Here is a 23,695-nt window from a genome sequence, read left to right on the forward strand (position 1 = left end):
CGAGGGTTGAGGCATGCCTCCCCCCTCAGAATTTACCAGCCCCCGCACCGTGACCCGCAGTGTCGAGGGGGCGGTAAAATTCAGCCAGAGAGTGTGCAATTGCAAAGCTTGATAGGTCAATTAAACTGGTTGTGCATTCAGACTAGACCTAATGCTAACTTTGATGTGCTGGAGCTAGGTACAATGATGAAACACCCGAAAGTTGAGAATGTTATACGGGCAAATAAAACATTAAAAAAATGGAGAAATGTGTACTGAAGTTCCCATCCTTAGGCGATCCGGAGAACATGAAGCTAGTCATTTTTAGTGATGCTTCACATGCTAATCTTCCTGATGGGTATTTGAGTGCAGCTGGTTTCATAATATTTCTGATGGGTGAAAATGGGAAATGTTGTCCTTTAGCATGGGAAGCTCAGAAAATAAAAAGGATCGTTAAAAACACTTTAGCTGCAGAAACACTGGGTCTTCTGCAGACAGTGGGTGTGGGGTTCTATTTGTCAAATATTTGGGTGAACCTCTGAAAAGGGACATCCTGAAGATAGAAGCAAAATACTGCGGATGCTGGAAATCTGAAATAAAGACAAGAAATGCTGGAACCACTCAGCAGGTCTGGCAGCATCTGTGGAAAGAGAAGCAGAGTTAACGTTTCGGGTCAGTGACCCTTCATCGGAACTGACAAATATTAGAAAAGTCACAGGTTATAAGCAAGTGAGGTGGGGGTGGGGCAAGAGGTACCAAAGGAGGTCTAGATTGGACCAGGCTGCATAGCTGGCCAAAAGGGTCACGGAGCAAAGGCAAACAATATGTTAATGGTGTGTTGAAAGACAAAGCATTAGTACAAATTAGGTGTTAATACACTGAATATTGAACAGCAGCAAGTGCAAACCTGAAAAAAACAGTGAGTAAGCATCCTGAAGATAGGATACGCATTGAATGTTATGTGGATAATTGTGGGACAATGTACTCTCTACAAAAAGTGTGTGTGAGAAAAGACTACGTATTGACCTTAAATAAAAACAAGAAATGCTGGAAATACTCAGCAGGTCTGGCAGCATCTGTGGAGAGAGAAGCAGAGTTAACGTTTCAGGTCAGTGACCCTTCTTCAGAACTTAAAGGAAATCTCCAAACTTAAATGGGTCGATGTAAGTCATCAGCTATCCGATTGTTTCACAAAAAAAAATGCGAGTACAAAGAAATTGTTAGGGGTACTAGAGGAGGGGCTTCTCGCAATGTAATACTATGTCCCTAATTTAGAATTTATTTTGATTTATTTTGAAATTATCTTTGAGCATGTTAATATTTGTACATAATATGGAATTAATTTTGAAATGTTGTTTGTGCATATTAATCTAAGTTTTATGATGAAAGAAAGAAGGGAATCTGTTAATCTGTTAATTGTGTATCAATTGTTTAATTATATGCTGGTGGAAGGTGTTAATTGGGGTCTTACTTGAGCACTTATAAGGAGACACTTACTGAGACAGATGGAGGTTTTGAGTGAGGAGATATTTGTTTGTAATCCTTTTTACTGTACAATAAATGTGAAACTGGGTAAAGACCGGCTCCAGCATCATCCTTCCATAACAAGCTTTCTGGAATTTAACAAGCGAATGGTTAGAAAATCTGGAAAAAATGCTGTCTCAGAACTTCACTGAAATATCAGCTGAGATTATGTGATTGAATCAGAGCATTGGAGATTCAAACCCCAATCTAGGAATTAAAAGCAAAACTGATATTACTGAGCACACACATGATAGAATAAATGGCAGTAATTCCACAGATTTGTTAAAATAAGGATTACGGGTAAAGAGCCTGTTGATGGGATGTTTTCTCAAGTTTGTGCTTATTATTTTTCAACACTCAAAAATAATGTTTTGATAGGTATACATTTATTTGTGTCAGCCCTGACTTGATCAGAAGGTTATGGGTTCAAATTCCACTCCACAGACTTAGGCGCATAATATAAGATGGCACTTCAGTGTACTACTGAGAGACTGCTGCACTGTCAGTAATGCCGTGTTTCAGATGAGACAGTAAAACAAATTACCAACTGTGTTCTCAGGTGGATGTTAAAGATCCTGTGACAGAGCAGAGGAGTTCTCTTAGTATCCTCAAAAACACCACCAAGAACAAATGATCTGTTTATTCATGATACTGTTGTTTGTAGGAACTTGCTGTGTGCAAATTGGCTGTCATATTTGCTGTAACAGTGACAACACTTCAAAATACTTTATTACCTGTGAAGCATTTTGATGTGAAATATTATGCATAAATAGAAGTTTGCTCTTTTTTTTCCTTTCCTTTTTATTTTACTGTTTCTTTCTCTACTTTTTCCTTTTTTACATTTTTTCCTTCTCTCTTTCTTTCCTTGAATGGATATGGTGGACAACTGGTTTTGCCATTCACCGCCAGATCTGGCTGGTTCACATAAAGCACTGTCCAGTCCTGCTCTCATCTGTTAAAACTGCTCACTATTCCAGGATAATCCTGGATTGCAAATATAGCCCCTATCTTTTTTCCCTCAACTGCAAACTGTTTTCTTAAACCCCACTCCCCTGTCTCCTTCAACAATAAGTGCGAGGTGCTCATGAACTTCTGTGTCACTAAAATTGAAACCATCTGATCAGCTGCCTCTGCCATGTCCCTCCCTTCCCCTAGACCACCAGGTCAAACTTCTTCTAAAGTTCCCCTGCCCTTGCCCTAAACTTGCAAATTTCTGTAGTTTCTCTCCTATCTCCCTTCATGCCCTCTCCGAGTTCATCTTGTCCATGGGATCCACCTTCTGTTCCCTTGACCCTATTCCCACTGCCTCCCCATGTTAGCCAATGTTATAAACAGTTCTCCCTCTTCAGGTACTGTCCAACTCTCCTTTAAATCTGCCATCATCAACCCTCTCCTCGATAAATCAACCCTTGACCCCTCCATCCCTGCGAACGACCACCTCATTTTCAACCTCTCTTTTCCCTCAAGTCCTTGAAAGTTTTGTAGTCTCTCAAATTTGTGCCTATCTTTTCCAGAACGCCATGTTTGAAACCCTCCAATTAGGTTTCCACCCATCGCAGTACCAAAACGGCTTTTACCATAGTTACAAATGACATTCCACAGTACTGTGACAAGGTAAACTATTCCTCCTTGTCCTTCTTGACCTATCTGCAGCCTTTGATACGGTTGACCACATTCAATGTCTCTCTCCGCTGTGACAAATACAATAGCGAAATACTGTCGATGCTAAAATAAAAACAGAAAATGCGGGACATCCTCAGCAAATTAACAGGATCCAGTTCTGTTGACAGGTCATCGACTTGCAATATTAATTCTGTTTCTCTTTCCACACATGCTGACAAATCTGTTACGTAATTCCATCATTTTCTATTTTTATGCCTCCCCATTGTATTCCAACTGGAGTGGAACTGCTCTCACATGGTTCCATTCTTATCTATCCAATTGTAGCCAGAATATCACTTGCAATGGCTTCTCTTCCTCCTTCCACACTGTTAATTCTGATCCCCCAAGGATCTATCCTTGGCCCTCCTCCTATTTCTCATCTACATGCTGCCTCTTGACGACATCATCTGAATACATAGCATTAGTTTTCACATATATGCTGACAATACTCAGTTCTACCTCACCACCACTTCTCTCAACTCCTTCATTGTTGCTAAAATAACAGATTGCTTGTCTGACATCCAGTATTGGATGAGCAGAAACTTCCTCCAATTAAGCCATTATCTGTGGTCCTCATAACAAACTCTGTTTCCTGGCTATTGACTCCAACGCTCTCCCTGCCAACTGTCTGAGGCTGAACCAGACAGTTTGCAACCTTGACGTCATATTTGACCCCGCAATGAGCTTCAGACCACATATTTGTGCCATCACTAGGACCACCTATTTCCATCTCTAACATTGCGCAACTCCACCCCACCTCAGCTCATGTGCTCTTGCAACCCTCATCCATGCCTTTATTACCTCCAGACTTGATTATTCCAATGCACTTCTGGCAGCCACCCACATTCTACCCTCTGTAAACTTGAGGTCGTCCAAAACACCGCTGCCCGTTGTCTTACTCACACTAAGTCCCGTTCACCCATCACCACTATACTCGCTGACCTACATTGGCTCTCATCCAAGGTCCTAAGCTCTGGAATTCCCTCCCTAAATTTTGCTGTCTCTCTACCTCTCTTTCTTCCTTTAAGATGCCCCTTAAAACCTCCCTCTTTGATTAAACTTTTAGCCATCTGACCTAAAACCTCCACATGTGACTTGGTGTCAAATTTTGCCCCTGTGAAGGGGTCTTTGGATGTTTTATTATGTTAAAGGCGCCAATTGAATGCAAGTTGTTGTTGTTTCTTTACTTCCATCTTTCCTTTCTTTACTTTTTTTTCTGTCCAATGTTTGTCTTGCCCTACTCTATTTTTTCTTTTCTTTCTATTTCAGGGTTTCGTCGTCAGTGCCTGTGTTTTTTTGCCTCTATTTCTTGAATTTTATCGAAGCATAATAGCAGCAGTATGATGCACCCCATGATATTTGAAAATATTCCTGCAGAGATATTGTTTTGCATGTCGGGGTATTCTTAATTACAGTTGAAATGATGGACTGGAGCCAATCAACATGTCAGACTTCGTGGAGTTTAGACTGAACATTGAACTGGATTTTGTGTCGAGGACTCTCATCCACTTGTAAAAAGGTTGATAGAGGACAAAGCTCAGTTTTGTCTCAGATATTTCACATCTATAAGACCAGAGATGCTTTCACTTCATTTATTTTGGCTGAGAGTGAACTCAACTCTTTGAGCTGAAGAAAGTTTTTTCAAAACCACTGTGGCTCTCTTCATCCTATACTATCTTGTACATTGTCATTTCCCATTCTTTATGACTTGGGAGAGGGGAGAGGATAGACACAACACACTCTGATTCTACTGATTAATCATCCCTTTATTTTTAATTTGGTTTTAGTGTAATTCTGAACAGATATACTGTATGTTGCTAATTTTCCTCTCGTTTCAGGTTAATGACACAGGTTGGTGGCTTGAACAGATGTTTATAAAGGAGCTTTTTCACACTTTTAAACATGGTTACTGTTTCGGGATTCAAATGAATAAATTTGTTTTGAGAGCAACAAAGTTTCAGGAAAAAATAGCTGGGGCCTAATATATTTTCTTCCTCCACATACCTACAGATTTTTTCCCCCCCTACAGTTCAAAGATCACGGAGTTTTACAAAAGCTATTTTATCCAATATGATTCATCTGCTTTACAGGCCAGAACATTTCTGTGCTTGAGCAAGTGGGATTTCCACTCTGAAATTCAACTAGTGTAAATAAGTTTTCCATTTCTTTATTTGATTACTTGCAGGTTGCTGAAGAAATACAATAACCAAATTAGGAAAATGGCAAATTGTGAGGAAAAGGTGCGGGTGATTGCAGGAGACCCTAGCTTTGTTTGTGGTTTGGTGGCAAAGGCAGTTCAATATGAAAAGGAGCACAGGAAAAAAATATACTTTAAATGCAGCAGATTGCAGGAGGACCTAACTGTGTTTGTGGTGTGGCCTGCTAAGTGGCAAATGCAGTTCAATGTGTAAAGGAACACTAATGGTAAAGTTAATAACAGATTGGAGAGATCTGCAGATATATAATAAAAGCAAAATACTGCAGATGCTGGAAATCTGAAATAAAAACAAGAAATGCTGGAAATACTCAGCAGGTCTGGTAGCATCTGTGGAGAGAGAAGCAGAGTTAACGTTTAGGTCAGTGACCCTTCTTCAGAAGTTCTGAAGAAGTTCTGAAACGTTAACTCTGTTTCTCTCTCCACGGATGCTGCCAGACCTGCTGAGAATTTCCAGAATTTCTTGTTTTTATGTCTGCAGATATATAGATCTTTAGAGGCAAGAGTGTATCTAGAAGCTGCCAGAAAAGGCAAATTTTGGGTTTTATACATGAAGCACTGAATATAAAAGCAAGGAAGTGATGTTGGATTTGTACAGATATTGTCTAAGGCACAGTTTTAAATATGTCACTTGTAATTCTGGGGAGGTTATTAGAAGTTGCAAGGTATAGTGAAGAGTCATTAAAATGAATGAGCAGTTACAATTACAATGAATGGCCTAAATATTGGGCCATTTTCATTGAAACAGAGCATGTTTTCAAGATTTTAGCAGGTTTTGAAAGGGTAAATAATAAAAGATTGGCCAATCAGTAACAAGTATATGTCCTGAGGATATTACTAAAATAATGTAGGGATGGTCTACTTGAGAGTATCTTAATTTCCTGGAGTGAATCTATTTTGCTTTTTAGCTTTACAGTTTTGAAAGAGATGCTGCCATAGGGTGAGTTTTGCAGGCAGGCTAAATTGTCTTGGTACAGCCGGGGAGAAGTAATACCTAAAGGCCTCCACATTGATCATATATGTTGTCATCTGAATAAAGACGTATGAATAAATGACTCCGGCCTCCAAAAGGAACTTGATTTTATTTTCATGGAATTTAATGAAAACTGAAATGTTCCTTGACCATGTGTTACTTACATAGTTACTTACATAACTAACACAGTTGTTCCATACTCAAAAAAAATGTTTTACATAATCGTTTTTCAATCTGACCCCTACACGTACAGGGATAATGAACTGGAAAAGAATTATATTTTTTTATATTTTATATTTAGAGATACAGCACTGAAACAGGCCCTTCGGCCCACCGAGTCTGTGCCGACCATTTATACTAATCCTACACTAATCCCATATTCCTACCACATCCCCACCTGTCCCTATATTCCCCTACCACCTACCTATACTAGGGGCAATTTATAATGACCAATTTACCTATCAACCTGCAAGTATTTTGGTTGTGGGAGGAAACCAGAGCAACCGGCGAAAGCCCACGCAGTCACAGGGAGAACTTGCAAATTCCACACAGGCAGTACCCAGAATTGAACCCAGATCGCTAGAGCTGTGAGGCTGCAGTGCTAACCATTACGCCACTGTGCTGCCCATTTTTTTTTCTTTTTCAAAAGTTTTTTTTTATAATTGTGTTGCCCACTCTGTCCATACAGTCCTTTAAATGAGAATTTGGGTAGGAGTCTGCCTTCTTTACAACAGTGACTTTTTTAGAGTCTATGCAAGTTTGAGCCGTCCCACCAGGGTTAGACATCAAGACCATCTGTGCAATCCAGCTGTCCTGACTAGGTTCATCTAAGCTGCCCTTCAGCATGTATTGTACCTCTGCTTCCACTTGGGCCTGTCTGTCTGGACCTAAGCAACAAGGATGTTGCTTCAAAGGAATGGCTCCCCCTATACCCACATCATGTGTGGCTAAGGTTGTACATCCTGGTTTATCCCTACAAACATTTTGAAACATTGTGCAAACCCTGGATAGGACTTCACACTGTTTTGCATCCAACTGTAAAAGCCTATTGTTTAATTTTCCTAGCCATTCTGCATTCGCTGATTGGATAGTCAGAGGTTTTATCTGAGAATTTCCTCGGCCTACTTCTGCCTCATCCTCACTATCCTTTTCCTTCTCCACAGTCTCGATTACCTGACATACCTGTCTGTACTGGCTTATTCTCCTCCCTATGGTAATCTGGTTTGAGCAAATTAATGTGACACAACCAGTTCTTCATCCAGGGATCAGGGGTGTCAATCAAATAATCTACCATACCCACTCTTTTGATCAATCTATATGGGCCACTGAACTGTGCTTTCACTGGATTCTCCCTGTGATGGTAACAACACTAATACTTCATCCCCTGGTTTTATGACAGGTTGTGGCTTTCCCACCGTTTGACAGGTGTGGCATGCCCTACAAAATTGTCTTACATCCTTTGTAAGACCAGGCTAGTAATAACATCTGCTTATGTGTGATTTGGTCTTCCGAATTCCCCTATGTCCTGAAAAAGGAATGTCGTGTGCTAACCTTAATAATCCTTGGCGATATTTAGGCGGTACCGCTATCTGTTCAACAACTGTCCAATCTTCATCGGCAGGTCTATGAGGCAGTCTCCATTTCCTCCTCAAAACCTCGTTTGCCATATAATAGCCTTCCGGAACTCCTTTCACCTCAGCTTCTGACAGAGCCGTCTGTGCTATTTGGTAGATCTCTGGATCAGCTTGCTGTGCTGCAATGATAGACGATCTGTTAAACATCTCATTTGGATTATCTAAATCCCCAAATAAGGTATCAGATGCCTGATTATCTATTTGTCATAGAGTCGTACAGCATAGAAACAGGCCCTTTGGCCCACCGCATCCATGCCGACCATAATGCCTATCTATACTAATCCTACCTGCCTGCATTAATTCCATATCCCTCTATGCCTTGCTCATCCAAGACCTGTCCAGATGCCTCATAAATATTGCTACTGTTCCTGCCTCTACCACCTCCTCTGGCAGCTCATTCCAGATACCCACTATTCTTTGTGTGAAAAATTTACCCCTTTGGCCCCCTTTAAACCTCCTCCCTCTCACCTTAAATCTATGCCCTTTAGTTTTGCCCCGCCATGGGAAACAGACTCTGGCTATCTACCCTATCTATGCCTCTCATAATTTTATATACCTCTATCATGTCCCCTCTCAGCCTCCTTCACTCCAGGGAAAACAGACCCAGCCTATTTGATTCTACAATCTCTCACAACTAGCATGGAAGCTGTGCTCACAGGCAGCAAGGGTTAAAGATAGGTATAAACATTATAACCCTAATTCTCCAATATGTGTAAGTGGGACTCCCTGCTGGGAGGTGAGTTCTCTTCACATTTCCATTACATGTTTTCAGGTTTTTATACATTACTGGTCAGCAATTACAATTCCAGTTGCATTGGATTTGGCAAAGGAGAGCCAGCAAGTGGAAGAAAGGACTGTCTGTGATATCAAGTGGGATGCATATTGTACAGTTATATCCCACACTCCACTGCGCAGCAGATCTCCCATACTAGACGCTGCTACTTAATGGAACTTGAGATGTGCCTAAGACAGCTGAGATTTAAAAGGGAGGCATTGACAGAGCTGTGCCATCTGTTTCAGGAAGATCTCAACATGTAACAGACATATGTCACTGTGTGGCATCACATTTTTGCATATTCGGCTTCTTCTTGGCTGCAGTTTCATCCAGTCTCTTGTACAAAGATATACCAGGAAGTTCACAGATACATTGTTCAGAAGGGCCGATAAATGAATAGCTAACAGTAGCAATGTGAAAGGACAATGCTTTTACAGAACTGATGGTTTTCCCAGAGTCCAGAGGGTCATCGATGCACCCTTGCTGCCATTCAAACCTATGTGTTTGGTGTTACCGGTAAGAGCAGAATTTTTGCCATGCCTAGTTGCTCTGTTAAGCATCAACCATTTTGATGTGGGAATCATATATAAGGTATAATGGGTAATGGTGGCAGGTCTTCTTCCCTAAAGAATGTTGATGAAGCGATTAAGTTTTTATGGCAATCTGATAGCTCGTGGTAACTTTAACTGATACCATTTTCCTACTTCCAGTTTTTTTTTTAACTGAATACAAATTCACAAAACGGATTTTTTCAGTGCAAACATGGTAGACAACCATCAGCACAAGATCATATAGCTCAATTCCTCCTTTCACAGAAGATCTCAAAATGCCTCCTTAATTGATAGGGAATATAGACAGTAAAGATGGTTCCTGATATCCAGGGTTTCCAAAATAATTGTTACCTGAAAAGTTCTCCATAAATTTGCATTGAAAAGAACAGGATGGCAAAGCCATAGCAGATTAGGAAAGTGAAGATGCCAATGAAGAATTAACAGCAGTACCAACACTGCAGCATGTTCAGCTGGTGCACTGTATACTATTTCCAGATGCAGCAAGGCCTAAATCGTTTGAGTCATTAAATCCAACTTGTTGGTGATGGTGACAAGTTTCTATTTTGGGTTAAGTGGTGCCAGAAGCAGTGTGTACCTTGTGTTTAGGAGTCTGCCCATACAGTCCAATATCTAACTATACCATGGCATTTTCCAGGACTGTAATAATAATACGCCCTAGTGATCCAAACCAGATAGTCACATCTTTCTCACGTGCCTCCACATGCCTCTCCAATCATTTTGAAGGCAAATCTAGTAAATACCTCTTAAGCAAAGCCAGATATGAAGCATTACATTACTTTATTTAATAGCAGGTAAACACACAGAGCACCAATTATGTTGGGACTCACTTAATTCAATAAGTACGACTTGTCTTCATGGAATAATACAGAATTGCAAACATACCCCATCAGTGGGCTGCCTTGCTTGATTTAAACAAAATAACCTCCAACTATTCTGCGACCTTTTGTTTCCGACCCTGACAAAAGCTTGGCTCTATAGCTTTCAGTTGAAAAATCTGACTATTTTTATCTGCTTGAATCTCTTTACTTTTTAAAAAAATTCTCTCTGTGTTCATAACCTGAGAGAAGGCCTTCCCAGTCAACTGCTGCTGACCGCCTAGGTCTAGGGTCCTCCCAACATATTGGGGTGAATTTTATGGAGGCAACGAGGTCTCAGCCATTGGCTGGAGAGCCAGCAAGAGGCCCACGTTGCCTCCTTTGGGGAATGCCTGCCAGATGACGAGCCAATCAGACAATTGAGAGGCCACTGTTGGGCCTTTTCGTGATAAGTACCCTGGGGGCGAGAAGTCACTCACCAAGAGCTGCCAGCCAATCAGAGGCCATCCGCTCTTTTACTTGGCAGCGCCACCGGGGAGGTGGTGGCGGCTGCTGGAACGGCACTCACCGGAGGCCCAGGATTGTGGAGCGATGCAGGCCCAAGGTAAGTGATGGCGGGAGGGGTTTCACGTGGTGGGGGACATGGGGATTGGGGTATAGCGGAGTCAACAGTAAGAGCAAGGGCGTGGCTCTCAATGGCCCCCTCCTTCCCAATACCAGGTACCTAAATTAGGCACTGAGTATCTTGAATGAGGGACACTCACTTGTGGACCACAGGCAACCCCACCGCTGGGTTAATACCAGCGGCGGCAATAAGAGTCCATTAATTGAGCCTTAATTGCCCCTTAAGGGCATCAATTGGCAGTGGGACGGGAAGGCTCTCCATGGGCCTACCCGCCACTAACTTAATCGGGGTGGAGGTGGGACGGTGGCGGGGACCCCTCCTGCCATTATTCCGCCCGATTAAATGCCCTCCCCACCTCCAAACTCGCTGTGGGTGGGAGAGCATAAAATACTACACGATGGGTGTGAGATGTTTATTGATTTGCCAAGGCAAGATAAGGAATTGTATATTGTTTACAGTTCTAGGAAAACAACTTCAAAGCCTAGCTCATTAGTATATTAACGTTTCATCTCACTAATGTAAAAAAAACTCTTGCGAATGCACTTTACATTAAAACACAACTGTTTAATATCAATATTTTTCGTCCGGGAAAAGATTTTTTTTTAAATCCCAGAATATGATCGTGATATTGCCTGAATCTTGTTGTTTGTGATCAGGTTAATTCCGGGCAGATCATTTTGGTTGTCCTGTGTTGATTTACAAGCATACCAAGATTCAGTTTTAGAGTATGCTTATTTGTGCTTAGAACAACTCACATGATCAATTTTAAACACATTTGAGCAGTGCTGGCAAAGTAGCATTCTTATCTGTGACCAAGAATAGCTAGCAGAGGGTAAAATAAGAACTGTTTAGATTTTTTGTTTGAAGTTTCTTCTGACTGATTGTACATATTTTTTGTAAGGTCCAAGGCTGTGGAACCTCAGATCAGTAAAGCAGTCATTGTAAATGATCATTCAGATTTCAGTGTCTTGGGATAAGGTTTTATCCTTCCTAAGTGATATTGCACTTATACTGTAGCTGCTAGTCTAAAACTGGCAGCTACAATATGGATTCTAGCCAAACAGTAAATTGTTTGCACTGCCTGGCTGGAACTGCAGTTGTCCTGCCCAGAAAAGAGATCTGAAAATGTGTGGTTAAAATTAATGGGGCCAAATTCCCTCAGTGGTTCCACTGGATCTTGCCGTCGCTCCAGTGGGATTCCAGGGCTTAGTTTAGAAAAAGGCTGGGAACTTGACTTTAGTTACAAATTCCCATCTGGCCCTCTGGGGCCTGGATCCTCTTGCAGCTCCTTAGAGGAACACTTGTGTGGAGTGGGCAGGGCTGAAGTTGCAACTGAGGTTTCCTCATGCCAGGAGTTCCCACTTCTCTGAACCATTAGGTACTCAGAGTAATCCTGGAGGCCAGTGCACCCGGTGTGACAAGGCATACAGGCCTCCAGAAGAGGGAGGTAGGCTCCACTGGGGAGGGCAAGTCTAAGGAAGCAACCTGGACCCCCAAAGGCTATTCCATTTTTTTGTTCTTTTCAGTTTTGTAGATTGGCTGTTGTACATGGATCAAGATGGGAAATGCATCAGGCAATGGGGGGAGGGGTGGGGGAAGGCTGAGCAACCCGCACGATAATGACTCGGTTCTGAAATTTCCAACAGCTTAGGGCGGTTAGTGCCTGAGATGGACAGTTGTGTGCCTCCTGACCCCATGCAAATAAGGTGCCCTCCATAAACTTCATGGGGTCAGCACTAAAGGTCGCTTTCATGCTGTTGTTGCTGGGATTGCGGCCGATCCATTTGCAGGGACTAAATGTTGAGGGAAAGGAGGGAAGAATATGAACATACAAACGTACGAATTAGGAGCAGGAGATGGCTATCGGCCCCTTGAGCCTGCTCCGCCATTTAATAAGATCATGGCTGATCTGATTGTAACCTCGACTCCACATTCCCACCTACCCCCAATAACCATTCAACCCCTTGCTTATCAATGTCTGCAATGTCTAAATAACTGCAGTTATAGTCCATTGATTAACCCTAAGGAGCGTGAGTATAATTTGAGTTAATTTAAATATTTAGAAATCCCCTCCTCCAGGGGATTTCATGGGGTCAGAATCAATTCTCGCATTGTTACAGATGATGTATAAATGTTTCCAAATATTTATCTCATAGCTGGATGTGAACAGACTGAGCAGCCATTCACAGGGGTTGTACTGATCGTCCACCATAACTTCAGTGGAAGAGCTGGGGAAACCTTAAACACATCTGCCAAAGTAACAGTGAACAATTCAACTCCTGGAAATGCAGCCCCTTAGAATCTATTGTGCTATTTCAGAGAAATGAGATACTTACAGATTCCACTGTTTTTTGTTTTTAATACCAGGAAAGGCAATCTACTGTGAAAAGAAGAGATGATAGTTCCCGACAAACGAAAAAGTCAGAGGAGCGCATCAAAATACAAAGAGCTAACTCTGTCACTGTTGACGGACAGGGATTGCAGGTATGTTGTGCAACAATGTGAGAAACTGTTATTCTGTTGTTTTCTTTCCGAAGTAAACTCTGGATATAAGAGGAGGCAGAAACAAGGAGAATGTATTCTACTGCAATGGCTTGACTTTCGACTAGCCACCTATTAATAGTCCAGGACACAATAGATGGGTAGCATGTTTGATATCTAACTCAGAGTGTAAGGTGACAGTGCAATGTGTTTGAGATAGGTATTGTAAGACAAGTAGGATAAACAAAGCCAACTTTTTTTACTTACCTTATATTACCAGCCCTGCAGGCCGGGGTGCATCTCAGTGTAACAGCTGAAACGCGGGGTGGGGAGAACTGGAAAATAGGGTAGAACCCAGTTTTGCAGGGATTACAGCTTGTGGAGAGGAGGACAGGAAATTGAGATGGGCCAAAGAGTGATTCCCAAAGGGTGCCCTCATGTCAAAGGTTGCAATCTGGGGAGTTCCCAAGTAATGAGGTCAGGAGCTGAGTGGCCCCGGCGGAACCTAAACTGAATGTTACTGCGCTGGTTATTGCTGAGCAAGTGCCACTTGATAGCACTGCCGACGACCCCTTCCTTCACTTTACTGATGATTGAGAGTAGACACAGAGGTCGGTAATTGGCTTGGTCGGAATTGTCCTGCTTTTTGTGCAAAGGACATACCTGGGCAATTTTCTACATTGCAGGGTAGATGCCAGTGTTGTAGCTGTACTGGAACAGCTTGGCTAGGGGCGCGGCAAGTTCTGGAGCACAGGTCTTCAGTATTATTGCCGGAATGTTGTCAGAGCCCATAGCCTTTGCAGTATCCAGTGCCTTCAGTGTTTCTTGATATCACGTGAAGTGAATCGAATTGGCTGAAGACTGGCACCTGTGATGCTGGGGACTTTAGGAGGAATCTGAGATGGATCATCCACTCGGCACTTCTGACTGAAGTTGGGTGCAATGCTTCAGCCTTGTCTTTTACACTGATGTGCTGGGCTCACCTATCATTGAGGATGGGGATATTTGTGGAGGATCTCCTCTTTTTAATTGTTTAATTGTCCACCACCATTCACGACTGGATGTGGCAGGACTGCAGAGCTTAGATCTGATCCTTTAGTTGTGGATTGTTTAGCCCTATCCATCACATGCTGCTTCCACTGTTTAGCATGCAAGTAGTCCTGGGTTGTAGCTTCACCAGGTTGACACCTCATTTTTAGGTATGCCTGGTGCTGCTCCTGGCATGCCCACCTGCACTCTTCATTGAACCAGGGTTGTTCCCCCAGCTTGATGGTAATGGTAGAGTGGGGGATATGCCGGGCCATGAGGTTACAGATTGTGGTTGAATTCTATTCTGCTGCTGCTGATGGCCCACAGCACCTCACAGATGCCCAGTTTTGAGTGACTGGATCTGTTCGAAATCTATCCCATTTAGCACGGTGGTAATGCCACACAACACAATGGCGGGTATGCTCAATGTGAAGATGGGATTTTGTCTCCACAAGGACTGTGCGGTGGTCACTCCTACCATTACTCTCGTGTACAGATGCATCTGCGACAGGTAGATTGGTGAGCATGAAGTGAAGTAGGTTTTTTTCCTCTTGTTGGTTCCCTCACCAGCTGCCGCAGCCCCAGTCTAATAGCTATGTCCTTTAGGACTGGGCCAGCTCGGTCAGTCGTGATGCTGCTGAGCCACTCTTGGTGATGGACATTGAAGTCCCCCACCCAGAGTACATTCAGTGCCCTTGCCACCCTCAGTGCTTCTTCCAGTCGATGGGGGCGGGGCAGGTGCAGTAGGTGGTAATCAACAGGAGATTTCCTTGCCCATGTTTGCCCTGATTTCACGAGACTTCATGGGGTCTAGAGTCAATGTTGAGGACTCCAAGGGCAATTCCCTCCCAACTGTATATCACTGTGCTGACCCCTCTGGTGGGTCTGTCCTGTCGGTGGGTGTCAGGGACATTGTCTTCAAGGTATGATTACATGAGTATGACTATGTCAGGCTGTTGCTTGACTAGTCTGTGGGACAGCTCTCCCAACTTTGGGACAAGCCCCCAGATGTCAATAAGGAGGACTTTGCAGGGTCTCCTGTTCTTGGAAAGAACGTTCGTCCCTGCTGTTTCTGGACATTCAGGATAGCAAACTTTGCAGACTGACTGTCAGTTTTATTCAGGCTGCATTTGTGCAATGAATTGAGGGCAGATGAATTGAAGGTGTTGATTAACACATGGGAATATGATATTATTGCTGTCATAGAGACATGGTTGAGGGAAGAGCAGGACAGGCAGCTTAATATTCCAGGGTATAGAATCTTCAGGTGTGACAGAGGGGGATGTAAAAGATGAGGTGGCATTGCACTATTGATCAAGTCGTCAATTACTGCAGTAAGGAGGGATGATATCTTAGAAGGTTCCTCAAATGAGGCCATATGGGTAGAACTTATAAACAAAAAGGGGTAATCACTTGGCTGGGAGTGTATTACGGGCCTCCAAACAGTCAGGGTGAGATAGAGGACCATATATGTAGGCAAATCTCAGAAAGGTGTAAAAATACTAGGGTAATAATAGTAGGGAATTTCAACTTCCCCAATATTAACTGGGATTGTCTTAGCGCAAAAGGCTTAAAGGGGGCGGAATTCTTAATGTGCATCCACGAGAGCTTTTGAGCCAGCATGTAGAAAGTCCTACAAGAGAAGGGGCGGTACTAGATCTGATCTTAGGGAATGAAGCTGGACAAGCGGTAGAAGTGTCAGTGGGGTAGCAGTTCAGGGATAGTGACCATAACTCTGTAAGATTTAAGGTAGTTATGGAAAAGGACAAAGATGGACTGGAAATAAAGGTACTGAATTGGGGGAAGGCCAGTTTCAGTATGCTAAAACAGGATCTGGCCAAAGTGGACTGTGAGCAGCAACTTGTAGGAAGTCTACATCAGGCCAGTGGGAATTATTCAAAAAGGAAATAGTGAGAGTTCAGGGCCAACATGTTCCTGTAAATGTGAAGGGTAGGACCAATAAGTCTAGGGAACCCTGGATGTCAAGGGATATAGAGGATTGGAGAAGGAAAATCGGAGGTTTATGGCAGATTAAGAGGGCTGAAAACTGCGGAGGCCTGACAGGAGTATAGAAAGTGTAGGGGGGTACTTAAAAAAGTAATTAGGAGAGCGAAGAGGGGGCATGAAAAAACACTGGGACGCAAGATAAAGGAAAATCCCAAGGAGTTTTATAAGTATATTAAGGGCAAGAGGATAACCAGGGAAAGAGTAAGGCTCATTAAGAACCAAAATGGCAATCTGTGTGTGGAGTTGGAGGACGTAGGTGAGGTTTTAAATGATTACTTTTCATCTGTGTTCACTATGGAGAAGGACGATGTAGGTAGAGATCAGGGAGGGGGATTGTGATATACTAGAAAAAATTAGCATTGAAAGGGAGGAGATATTAGCGGTTTTATTGGGCTTAAAAGTGGATAAATCCCCAGGCCGAGATGAGATATATCCCAGGCTGCTATGTGAGGCAAGGGAGGAGATTGCAGGGGGCTCTGACACAAATTTTCAAATCCTCTCTGGTCACAGGAGATGTGCCAGAGGACTGGAGGACAGCGAATGTGGTACCATTATTCAAGAAGGGTAGCAGGGATAAACCAGGTAATTACAGGCCAGAGGGTCTAACATCAATGGTAGGGAAAGTATTAGAAAATATTCTGAGGGACAGGATAAATCTCCACTTGGAGAGGTAGGGATTAATCAAGGATAGTCAGCATAGCTTTGTCAGGGGGAAATCATGTCTAACCAATTTGATTGAATTTATCGAGGAGGTAACTAGATGTGTCGACCTTATTTAAAGCAGTTGATGTAGTCTACATGGACTTCAGTAAGGCTTTAAATAAGGTCTCACATGGGAGATTGGTCAAGAAGGTGAGAGCCCATGGAATCCAGGGCAATTTGGCAAATTGGATCCAAAATTGGTTAGTGGCAGGAGGCAGAGGGTGATGGTCGAGGGTTGTTTTTGCAATTGGAAACCTGTGACCAGTGGTGTATCACATGGATCAGTGCTGGGACTCTTGCTATTTGTAGTGTACATTAATGATTTAGACGAGAATATAGGACGTGTGATCAGTAAGTTCACAGATGACACAAAAATTGGTGGTGTCGTAACTAGTGAGGAGGAAAGCCTTAGATTACAGGACGATATAGATGGGCTGGTAAGATGGGCAGAGCAGTGGCAAATGGAATTTAATCCTGATAAGTATGAGGTAATGCATTTTGGGAGGACTAACAAGTCAAGAGAATATACAATGGGTGATAGGAGCATAGGAAGTACAGAGGGTCAGAGGGACCTTGAAGTACTTGTCCATAGATCACTGAAGGCAGCAGCACAGGATGATAAGGTGGTTAGGGAGGCATATGGGATACTTGCCTTTATTAGCTGAAGCATAGAATATAAGAGCAGGGAGGTTATGATGGAGCTGTACAAAATGCTAGTTAGGCCACAGCTGGAGTACTGTGCACAGTTCTGGTTGCCACACTATAGGAAGGATGCGATTGCACTGGAGAGGGTGCAGAGGAGATTCACCAGGATGTTGCCTGGGCTGGACTATTTCAGCTATGAAGAGAGACTGGATAGGCTAAGGTTATTTTCCTTAGAGCAGAGAAGGCTGAGGAGGACCTGATTGAGGTAGACAAAATTATGAGGGGCATCGATAGGAAGAATCTTTTTCCCTTAACGGAGGTGTCAATAACCAGGGGGCATAGATTTAAGGTTAAGGGACAGGAGGTTTAGAGGGGATTTGAAGAAAAAGTTTTTCACCAGAGGGTGGTTGGAATCTGGAACACACTGCCTGAAGGGATGGTAGAGGGAGGAACCCTCACAACATTAAAGAAGTATTTAGATAATCACTTGAAACGCCATGGCATACAAGTCTACGGGCCAAGTGCTGGAAAATAGGATTAGAATAGATCGGCTTGATGGCCGGCATGGACACGGTGGGCCGAAGGGCCATTTTCTGTGCTGTATAATCTATGACTCTATGTTCCAACAACCACGAAAGCTCCATTGTATAATATTGTGTACTTTGTTACCACAGGACAATTGTGATACTTTCCTTATACATGTAGTACATGACAGCAACATTCAGAGCTTTCTTAAAACACACAGCTGCTTTTAGGTGTTAGTTGGTCCCAGGCAGTAAACTACTGTTCAGCAGGGCACAGCCCAACATTGTGGTCGATAATTGTTGAAGTATTGATGGAAGTTAACAGTAATTTTCACTATAGCTTCACTCCATTACTGTTTCCTCATTTAAAACAGTGGGAGGCCATGCCAGTGCGCAAAAATAATAATTATACCCTTGGGCTCGAAGCTTGAACATGACTGGTTAAAATGCAATAAAGTCACATAAAGCTACTTTCTATGTTACCTGCTCGCATTCTGTGCTTCACAGTAGTCAAATTGTGAATGACATTCGAACAGCATTACAGAAATATAGGCAGTTAAATGGTATAACCCCTGAAAATGGATGCGGGGATTGTGGTGTGCAATTGCTCGTTCATTGCGTTGCAGGCAGCATGTTAAATTCATGTTACCGAGATTTTAAATGAATGCTGCATGTATCAGCAAGGGCCTGATATTTTGAGTGGCTAGCGCTACTTAAAGGCGGCCTGCACCTCTTAAAGGGGAGGTGCATTGTGGCTGCAGGAAGTGGTGGGAGTCCTTTGAAACTAAATCTGTGCTCTGATACTTTGAGTAAAGCGAGAGAGTGTGCAACAAGATTTTCTGACAATGCGCTGGAGGTCTTGGTGCAAGATGGGAGAGATAATCTGTATCTGCTGGGGATAGGCGGGAGGACGGGGGTGGTTTGATGTGGGGCGGTGGGGTACGCAAGAGGTGCTCCAGACATATGCTCAGGAGACAGTGGGAAGAAGTGGCGGTAGAGGTCAATGCCAAGAGAGTTGTTCGAAGAGCAAGGATGCAGGATGAAGTTGGACAATCTAACACACTAGTTGTCAAGGTGAGTGAGTTCAACCTTCAAATGGCATATCTTATCAACTGCACCACTAGCCTCATCAACTGGATGAGCTAAATTCAGTACGCCCCCATCGCCTACCTACCACCAACTCTATCAATCAGTACTCAACTTTTCAAATCGTAAGCTTTACCTCACCTCACACATTTAGCATGGTTGCGAGCCTCACGCCCACAAGTCACAGCTTGCACACACTGACAGCCATGACAACCATGACAGCCACAGCCAATGCTGTCCTTGCCCGGCATAAAGGCTGTAGTTCCGGCTGCAGCAGTTGGCACATTACAGTCACGACCTCTTTTGTGAAGTGATGGAGTCTCAGCATTGGTCCTCACTGAAGTTGTGGTCAGAGAATTGCTCCCTGAAAACATGTGGCGGATACAGCCATCTCCTGAGAACTGCTGTCTCCTTCATTCTCCTCCTCCCTCTTTGAGCAGATCGTCCTGTACTGCATGGCCTCTCTTCATTCTTCCAATCATGTTTAATTCCCAAAGGAAGGTCTACCAGGCCACTCATGTTTGAAAGAAACTTGTTTCAGATCAAGATTTTAAATGACCAGAAAAGTAGACCATCCCCTTCTGACTGTTGTGGTATTGCTTTAAGGGGCATATCTAAAACCACTGTCCATCACCAGACAGGATATGATGTACAACCCATGTGATCTCCAGGCAGATGCTGGAAGCAGCTACAGAGACAAGACATGTTAACCTACCTTCCCAGTATTGCTGCATATAAGTTAGTATCTTCAATAAAAGAACCCACCTTTTAAATTCACCAATCTTGTCTGTGTGATTGATGTGTCTGCATCAAGAAAGAGGAAACACAAGATGGTGGCAGCTGGTGGTTGTTAAAGGTACTTCAAGTTTCTGCAGATCTTCCAAAGCTGATCCCATCCACTCGCTACAGAAACTGTGGTGTGAAGGTTTGGAAGCTCATCAGGTTTGTCTGCAACCCTTGCGGTAGGGTTAAAATCTGTGTCAGTGACTTTGCGATATTATTAGCGTGGAATACACAGTAGGTCTACTTCGTCGGGACATCGCACCAACATTCTACAGCTTTACTTTAAAGCAAACTGAGTCCGAATGAAGCTGCGATTACGGTTTGCGCCAGAAGCAATCTGTCAAAAGCCAAGTACGGGAGCTGCGCGCTGGGCAAAGCTATATTGGGCAGGAGCTCTATTTTCACTGACAGGCACCGAAATGGTTGTTCAGTGGAGCGATTGATCTATCGTGACACAGCCAGGCAGGAGCATCTGTGTGCGGCAGCCTCCAGGCATTTGAGAAGGCCAGAAGACCTTCATAGCCATTTTCCTTTTTTTCTCGAAGGTCTCAGGCGAGCTATATATATAAAAAAATTATCTCCATTACTGACCATTTCATAGATCAGGAGAGCTAGAAAAAAAACATATTTTCCCTGCAGCCATTACTCAACTGAAGAGCCTTTTGGCGCTGCAATCGCCCTTCATGGGCGGGGCCTCAAGAAAGCATGTGAACCTGGAGCCAGCATCATGCTCGCACTGCCTTTCTCTCTACCACTCCAGTTTGGCCATGATAGCCTATGGAACAGCAGGCAGTGATTTTTTTCTCTCTCTCAAAACAGCCAGGAAGTTTTTTTTTTAACTGCTGCAGTGAGTTTTTTTTTCCATAGCAGTAAGACAGTTTTTTTGGCTATAAAGTTGTTCATCATCTGTCCGGTCCTTCTACTTTCAAATAAAGTACATGTGCCTGGAGAACACCATTTAATCCCCATTAAACTGTTGACCACCAACCTCTCTTCCTGGCCACTATGATAGCTGACATTATTAACGGTTCTCTCTTCTCAGGTACTGACCCCATCTCCTTCAAATCTATATTCATCCCCTCTGTCCTTGCAAATTACCGACCAACTTCAAACTCCCTTTCCTCGCAAGCCTGAATGTGCTGTTGCATCTGAAATCTGTGCGCATCTTTCTACAAGCTCTGTGTTTGAATCCCTCCAGTGAAGTTTCTGCCACAGTACTGAAACATACGAACATACATACATACGAATTAGGAGCAGGAGTAGTCCACTGGGCCCTTGGAGCCTGCTCCGCCTTTCAATAAGTTCATGGCTGAACTGATTACTACACATTTACACCTGCACCCAATAATCTTCCATCCCCTTGCTGATCAAGAATCTATCTACCTCTGCCTTAAAAATATTCAAAGACTCTGCTTCCATCTCCTTTTGAGGAAGAGAATTCCAAAGACTCACGACCCTCTGAGAGAAGAAAATTTCTCCTCATCCCTGTCTTAAATGGGCGACCCCTTATTTTTAAACAGCAACCCCTAGTTCTAGATTCTCCCACAAGGGGAAACATCCTTTCCACATCCACCCTGTCAAGACCGCTCAAGCTCTTATATGTTTCAATCAAGTCATCTCTTACTCTTCCAAATTCCAGCGGATACAAGCCTAGCCTGTCCAATCTTTCCTCGTAAGACAGCCTGCCCATTCCAGGTATTAGTCTAGTAAACCTTCTCTGTACTGCCTCCAATGCATTTGCATCCTTCCTTAAATAAGGAGACCAGTACTGTACACAGTACTCCAGATGTGGTCTCACTAATGCCCTATATAGCTGAAGCATAACCTCCTTACTTTTGTATTCAATTCCCCTCGCAATAAACAATAACATTCTTTTAGCTTTCCGAATTATGTGCTGTACCTGCATACTAACCTTTTGCGATTCATGCACTAGGACACCCAGATTTCCGCTGCATCTCAGAGCTCTGCAATCTCTCACCATTTAGATAATATGCTTTTTTAATTTCTCACTTTCCCACATTATACTCCATTTGCCAGGTCTTTGCCCACTCACTTAACCTATCTATATTCCTTTGTAGCCCCCTTATGTCCTCTTCACAAATTACTTTCCTACCTATCTTTGTGCCATCAGCAAATTTAGCAACCATACCTATGGTCCCTTCATTTAAGTCATTTATATAAACTGTAAAATTTGAACCCCAGCTCAGACCCCTGTGGCACACCACTGGTTACATCTTGCCAACTAGAAAATGACCCATTTATGCCTACTCTCTGTTTCTTGTTAGCTAGCCAATCTTCTATCCATGCCAATATGTTACCCCGGCACCATGAGCTTTTATTTTCTGCAATAATCTTTGATGTGGCACCTTATCAAATGCCTTCTGGAAATCTAAGTACAGTACATCCACTGGTTCCTCTTTATCCACCTCACATGTAATTCCTTCAAAGAGTTCCAATAAATTGATTAAACATGATTTCCCTTTCGCAAAATCATGTTGGCTCTGCCTAATTATCTTGAATTTTTCGAAATGTCCTGCTACACTGTCTTTAATAATAGCTTCTAACATTTTCCCGAAGACAGATGTTAAGCTAACTGGCCTGTAGTTTCCTGCTTTCTGTCTCCTTCCCTTTTTGAATGAAGGAGTTACATTCGCTATTTTCCAATCTAACGGAACCTTCCCCGAATTTGGGGAATTTTGGAAAACTAAAACTAACGCATCAACTATCTCACTAGCCACTTCTTTTAACACCCTAGGATGAACTCCATCAGGACTCAGGGACTTGTCAGACGCAGCTCCAACAATTTGTTCAGTACCACTTCCCTGATGATTGTAATTTTCTTGAGTTCCTCCGTCCCTTACATATCCTGCCATACAACTAATATTGGGATGTTACTTGTATCCTCAATAGTGAAGACCAATGCAAAATACCTGTTCAATTCATCTGCTATCTCCTTATTATCTGTTACTAATTCCCCAGACTCACTTTCTATAGGACCAATGCTCACTTTGTTAACTCTTCTTTTTTTAAATATCGATAGAAACTCTTACTATCTGTCTTTATATTTCTAGCTAGCTTTTTCTCGTACTCTAATTTTACCTTCCTTATCAATCCTTTTGTCATTCTTTGCTGTTTTTTATATTCTGTACAATCTTCTGACCTGCTTCCCATCTTTGTGCAATTATAGGCTTTTTCTTTAAGTTTGATACTAGCTTTAACTGTTTTAGTTACCCACGGAGGGCGGGTCCCACCTTGGAATTTTTCTTTCTCCTTGCAATGTATCTATTCTGTGTATTCTGAAATATCCCCTTAAATGTCTGCCACTGCATTTCTATTGACCTATTCCTTAACCTGATTTGCCAGTTCACTTTAGCTAACTCTGCTTTCATGCTCTCATAATTGCGCTTATTTAAGTTTAAAATACTAGTCTTGGACCCACTCGTCTCTCCCTCAAACTGAATGCAAAATTCAATCATATTATGATCACTGCTACCTAGGGGTGCCTTAACTATGACGTCATTAATTAATCCTATCTCGTTGCACAATACCAGGCCTAGTATAGCTTGCTCTCTGGTCGGCTCCAGAACATATTGTTCCAGGAAATTATCCCGAAAACATTCTATGTACTCAATATTTATATTGTATTCATCTAGGCCACCTCTGC

The 23,695-nt window shown here is 42.8% G+C and overlaps 1 protein-coding gene across 6 annotated transcripts in view; it reads left to right on the plus strand.

Annotated features, from left to right (window-relative positions):
• The window catches only part of dgkb (diacylglycerol kinase, beta), a 1,110,826-nt gene that overhangs the window by 440,672 nt on the left and 646,459 nt on the right, over nt 1-23,695 (plus strand). For all 6 annotated transcript variants that reach the window (XM_068051143.1, XM_068051127.1, XM_068051112.1 and 3 more), the window contains one exon: nt 13,142-13,258. In XM_068051143.1, coding sequence (XP_067907244.1) covers nt 13,142-13,258 — 117 coding nt within the window. The remainder of the gene's footprint in view (nt 1-13,141; nt 13,259-23,695) is intronic.

The sequence above is a fragment of the Heterodontus francisci genome, chromosome 2 (assembly GCF_036365525.1).
Source record: "Heterodontus francisci isolate sHetFra1 chromosome 2, sHetFra1.hap1, whole genome shotgun sequence".
In the NCBI taxonomy this organism is placed as follows: domain Eukaryota; kingdom Metazoa; phylum Chordata; class Chondrichthyes; order Heterodontiformes; family Heterodontidae; genus Heterodontus; species Heterodontus francisci.